This window comes from Pteropus medius, unplaced genomic scaffold, assembly GCF_902729225.1.
Source record: "Pteropus medius unplaced genomic scaffold, Ma_sr-lr_union100, whole genome shotgun sequence".
Classification (NCBI taxonomy): Eukaryota; Metazoa; Chordata; class Mammalia; order Chiroptera; family Pteropodidae; genus Pteropus; species Pteropus medius.
Genome location: NW_024351730.1, coordinates 9,024,217 through 9,029,912, shown reverse-complemented (window position 1 = coordinate 9,029,912; position 5,696 = coordinate 9,024,217). Strand labels below are relative to the sequence as shown.

The 5,696-nt window shown below is 53.5% G+C and overlaps 1 protein-coding gene across 1 annotated transcript; it reads right to left on the bottom strand.

The window, feature by feature from the left end:
- Nucleotides 1-2,219: 2,219 nt before the first annotated feature.
- Nucleotides 2,220-5,149, bottom strand: GSX2 (GS homeobox 2). The gene is made up of 2 exons (XM_039845232.1): nucleotides 3,795-5,149; nucleotides 2,220-3,114 (listed from the first exon to the last, which is right to left on the bottom strand). Exons 1-2 carry the CDS (start codon nucleotides 4,366-4,368, stop codon nucleotides 2,774-2,776), a joined length of 915 nt encoding a protein of 304 aa, XP_039701166.1. The 5' UTR covers nucleotides 4,369-5,149; the 3' UTR covers nucleotides 2,220-2,773.
- Nucleotides 5,150-5,696: the final 547 nt, after the last annotated feature.

The window sequence follows — 5,696 nt, the reverse complement described above, 5'->3', positions numbered from 1 at the left end:
GGAATGAAAAATCCACCCTAGTAGACAAGGAGACCTCATGGTTCACTCTGAAAGTGACTAAAAGGTCCTCTGGGCACCAAATGTCCTAGAACGAGGAGGGCCCCTTCTACTGAACCCCGGAGAACCTTTCTTTGGAGAATGTACAAACGTCCAGATAGGTATCTTTGGATCTTTTTGCCTCTGGTGGGAGATCCATTGTTAGTTCTCTCTTCTCTGAGGAATTTTCCCCAAAACAGGAGAGGCCGAGACCTCTCTCCCTCCTTGCCAAAACCAGGCAAGAAGGGCTGGTGCCACTGCTCCTTGGCTGAGCAGTGGAGCTGGGCACACGGCACAGCGTCGGATGTGGCAAGTGGGTGGCTAGGCACGCCCCGCGCAGGGCTGGGGTGGAGGAGCCTGCGCAGAGCAGAGACTCTGGTCTGGACTCAGCATGGACTTGAGAAGGGCCAAGCCCTGAACATGTGGCGACCCACGGGTGGGCAGGTGTGGATAGGAAGGGGACAGAGGTGAATGCCCTCTGCCCAGAGAGGCTTTGCTTCGAGAAGGAGTATGGAGAGCGGCAGCAAGTCCTCTTTATTCTTCTTATTTCTTGAGAAGAAATTCTCTTTAAACATCTGCTCTTTTCTCCTCGACACTCCCTTCCACCTCCGTACTTGGCCCAGAAAGGCCCGTTTATTGAGAAGGAAGAAGACGGGATCTTCAGAAAAGGCCGGTGCCTCCTACCCTTAGTGGCGGGCAGGGCGAGGAGCCCCAGACTCTGCGTGTGACAGAGAGACCCAGAGGCTGAGCTTCTCAGACTCGGACAGAGGCGAGCCAGTGACCAATGTGTAGGACCAGGCTCAGTTCGCTGCACAAAGCTGCGGACAGCTCCGGATTCAGTACTACACCGTGGGAGTCTCTCCTTCCTCTTGCCTGTCCCGACCATTCCCTAATGGGAGTTGATGACAGGCCCCGGAGTCTGAAAGGGGGATTTTCTTTCTCCTAAGCAGAGAGAGAGAGAGAGAGAGAGAGGGAGAGAGGGAGGGAGGGAGGAAGAGAGAGAAAGAAAGAGAAAGAGAAGGGGGCGGGAATGCGAATGCTCTGGGCAGGGAAAACCATGGCCACATTTCTCTTTTCTTTTCTCCTTCTCAAACTAGCTTTCCGACCTCAGTCTGAGAGCGGTACTGCACCTGGTGAAGTTTTCAGCTCCTACAGACCTAAAGTAAATCAGACCTAGAAGTCTGTGTATGTGTGTTGTAAAGAGTTTCTTTGGCTTGAACCTCCTGGGTAGCATTTTTATAAAAAATAATCAGAAATAACACCAGTGGGTGTTAGTGAGACTCAGCTTGCAGAAAATGAGATCGCCTAGTTTCCATGTTTCCAGCTTCACTTCTCTTTTAGATGACAGGCCCTTGCTGCCCTGAGGAGAGAGCTAGGTTTCCTTGCTGAGGACACAGCCAGAGTCAGTCTCCTCTAGGACCAGACTTGTGGGAATTAACTCTGCAAGGTGATGGGAAGAGAGGAACTAGAAGAGAGTCAGTGTAGGTTAAAGGTAGAAAGACCAGGAGGGAAAGCATTCAAAAGTCCCTCTGAGTTCCTTTGGAAAAGTGAGGATATAAATCTTTAGACAGAATAATTCCCTGTCCCTGTCCTTTTGTTTTCTCGGCATTGATGGAAACCAGCTAATTTCTTAGCTAGAGGAACAACCAGTAATGTTAATGTTTCTTAGTCACTTCCAGCACCATTTGTAAGTTTCCATGTATTTGGTTCTAATCTGCTTTAATGAATTGTTGCTCTTCCTAAACTACTCTGACTATTCAAATTCCTCCACATAATTCAGTTTTTAGTACTGAGAGATGAAGAAGAAAGGGGACGGGGGAGATTGCCACAAAAAATACTAGGTGAGGAATTTTTACCTTTTCCATTAAATAAAAGGTTTGCCTGTCATTAATTGTCAGCGTCACTCTAAATGGAGTGATTCGTCCTGTCAACTGTGAGGAGGTTAGCTATTTTGAGAACTGGGAGTACTACTTACTGATAGGTGGCATCATGACTGAAGGTGTCTCTTTGCCAGAGGTTTCCGTTACAGAGAAATCCTACAGAGCCAAAACTCTCTTAACCTAGAGACCCACATTACCAAGTTTTATTCAACATTTCTCTCTAAATTCACAGACACATTTTCCTGTCCATTCGAGAGAGGGATATAGGGGAAGATGGTGACCACAAACATCAAGAATTCAAAACCTTGATTTTGTTTCATTTATTTAAATAAATATAAATATAAATTTCATATAAAACTATTCACATAAAAAGGGACTTCAGCGACTTGGATTTTAAACTCTCCCCAGAAAAATTTTCAGAAGGACCTACAGAGTTTAATTTTCTAAATTATTAGCAATTCAATACTTTTATTTAAAAATAACAGAAAATAATCAAGAAACCCCGAATTCTTATCAGGTTCTGAAAGACAGTAGGGAAGGGAAAATGACATGCATTTTCAAAAAAACCTCATAGAGAGTTAAACCGTCGCGCTTTTTTGTTATATGACAAGACTGAGTTGAATCTAATTATTTACATTTTTTAAAAAAGATCTATTACTGAGAGTGGAGCCCTACACAAATAGGTAAAGAAAACGACATGAAGGGTCAGGCCTGGCCTGTGCACCCTGGAAACGCTCAGCTCGGTCCTTCTCCAGATGGGACCACGGAATGGGCAAGGATTTTGACCCCTGGGTGCCCGCCGCGTTGGCGTTATGGGGGTTCCTGGGAGCATGTGGCGAAAGGCGGATGGCCCTCCCTCACAAAGGGGAAATCTCCTTGTCATCATTGGCAGAGGCCGGTGACAAGGAGTCCTCATCCTCGGAGCGCGCGTAGTGCGCCTGGCTGCCGACGCACTTGCAGCCCGCGTGACTGTTCCTCTGCGTGCCCTTCCCTTCTTTCTTATGCTTTACCCGGCGGTTCTGAAACCAGATTTTCACCTGTTTCTCCGACAGGTTCAGGTACGTGGCGATTTCGATCCTCCGGAGTCGAGACAGGTACATGTTGGAAGAGAATTCCCGCTCCAGCTCCAGTAACTGCGTGCTGGTGAACGCCGTCCTCATTCTCTTGCCATTGGGTACCTGGCTGGCGTCCGAGCCCCCTGCATACGGGCCAAGAGAGGGCAGAGAAGTCATTCTCGAGCGACGCGCTCCTACCCCACGTGTCATCTCTTTTGAAGGACGCCTCTCAAGGACCCACCCGCGAAGCACAACAAAATACCTGTATCCATCCCTCACCCTTTTCCATTTCCTGGCACGTCGTTACTTAGCCGGGAAGAACAGAGACGCCCAAAGCAAGTGAAGGCTTTTGATGTGCGGGACATAAAGTCAGAGGATTAAAAGAGGAATAGGGGCTTGCATTGTCCGGTCGTCTCCCTCCAGGACTAGCCGAGAGGCAGTCGGGCTTAGTCAAAAGCGTTGAAAGGCTTTAGCGAGCCCCGACACTGGAATATTACACTGAAGTTCAAACACATCCACCCCGAATCTCAGCCAGTTAACATCCCGTTCCTCAGCCCTCAAGTTCGAGGTCCCGAAGGCCCCATATTACGCAACACTTGGGCACCTGGTACCTGGAATGAAGCGCACCAGGCTGCTTGGAGAGGTTGGCAAGCTAACTTTCACGTTCGTGGAACTTCTGGGAAACATTCCACCGTTACACTGAAAGCACTTCCTCCCTCCCCACCCTGCCAGCCGGGCTCCCACTTCCTCTACTGGAGGCGTAAAGTTTGTTCCCAGGAGCGAAGAAGGCGCGGCGCGCAGGTACCCAGAGACCCCGCCCTACCCATGGTGAGGCAGTGGAATCTCCGCGGGTCCGCCACGTTGTAGGTAGTGGCGGCGCAGACAGGTGCGTGGTGCTGCGGGTGCCCCAAGGCCGCCGCCGCCGCCGCCGCTGCAGCCGCGGCCGCCGCTGCAGCAGCTGGGCCGGGTTGCTGGGGCTGGTGGTGGTGATGATGGTGCTGCGGCGGGTGGTGGTGATGGTGCGCGTGGCTCACGCGCGGGCAAAACTGCGCGTCCCCAGGACCCGAAGAGAACTGACTCTTGAGCAAGGGCAAGGCCCCGGCGCCCCCCGCCACCCCGCCAGCCCCGGTCCCCGCACTCCCCGACCCTGAGCCCCCGCTGCCAGAGCCTGCTGGCCCCCGAGAGGAGTGCAGGTGCGAAGTGACGCAGAGAGGGCAAACGCAGAACGCGCCGCTCTTGCGGGACGGGCAGCCGGGCCCGGACACCGACATCACCAACGGGGACGGCATGCCCAGCGGAATGAAGAAATCTGGCCCGGGGTGCGGCTCAGGCAGCGAGGGCGCGGGCCGTGAGGAGTCCTTGATGATGAGCGAGTCGACATAGAAGGAACGCGACATGTCTGGAGGGATAGGTGGCTGGAGGGCCCGGCCCGGGGTGGCGCCTCCTCCCCTCTCCTGTTCTGAGCTCTGCCCCGGGCGCGGCACGGATGCAGGCGGTCAAGCCCTTGGGGACAGGGAGGTGTCGGCGTCTGGGCGGCGAACAAAGGGGTCCCTGGAGAGGGCTGGTCCACACGTCCCCCGCCCGGGGCCCCGGCTCTGGGAATTTATAGCCCCCACCCCGGCACGTGATGCTGCGGAGTACCGCTCCGCTCAGGCTCCTCAGCAGCTCCCCACCCTCGGGATAGGCTGCCCGAGTCACAACAGAAGCGGCGAGGAGGGGCGGGCGCGCGGCAGGGAAGAACTCGGAGGAGGGGGATGGGGGAGACTTTGCAAAGTGTAGGTTTTGTTAATTTCGAGGGGAGGCCAGCCTCCTCCCCCTCTTTCTCCACGCTTTCCCGTGAAATCACAGAGCTGCGTCCTCCATCCCACCCCTCTCTCTAGCCTGGGCCGCAGCCCAACTCTTCCCTGCGCGGGGCCGCAAAGTGCACCAGGTGGGCACTTTGAGGCCTTTTTGACCGGGACACCCAGTGTTCCCTGCTCCGCTGTGCCAGCTGTAGCCGGGGCGTGGTAAAGTTGTGAGGCCTGAAGTCTGAAGCAGGATCGTTCCGGCGGCGGACTGGCAGCAGCCCAGTGCCTGGGCGCGGCTTGGACCATAGACGGACACACACACAGACAGGCACACGCGCGCGCGCGCGCGCACACACACACACACACACACACACACACTCCTCCAGCTTTTGGACTTAGCCAAGGTCATTCAGGTGGCTAGTTCGTGACAGATTCACGGAGTAACAGTGAGGCTTCACAGCTAAGAAGCTGAGGAGCTTTTCATTCTGATGCTTGAGAAGCTCTAAAATGCCTTTGCACGTGGGGCCACGCGGATCAACGATCCTTCCTTGTGTCCCTTTCTAACTGGCAGCTTCCCCTTTGGCAGAGAAAGATGAAGGGTCACTCTATTCTGTCTCCAAATGGTTCCACCACTACATTTCCAGGTCAATCTTACAAACTACATCCCAAGGATTTTGGAGAGAGGACTCAAACCCCAGCCCTCTCCGAGACTGGGCAGGGCTTGGGGGAGGCCTTTACTTTGGGTCCATCCATCTCCTGCCCCTTTGCATTTTACAGATGGCAGGCTAACCAGGAAGCACTCTCCCCTCTATGCCCATTTAAAAGCCCCCAAAATTGAAGGGAATGGAGCCATTCAAGGAATCCTGGCTTGGGATGGGAAAGGTGGTTTGGTAAAAGAAATCTCTGAGTGGCACAGGGTCTAGTGGAAGACTTGTGTA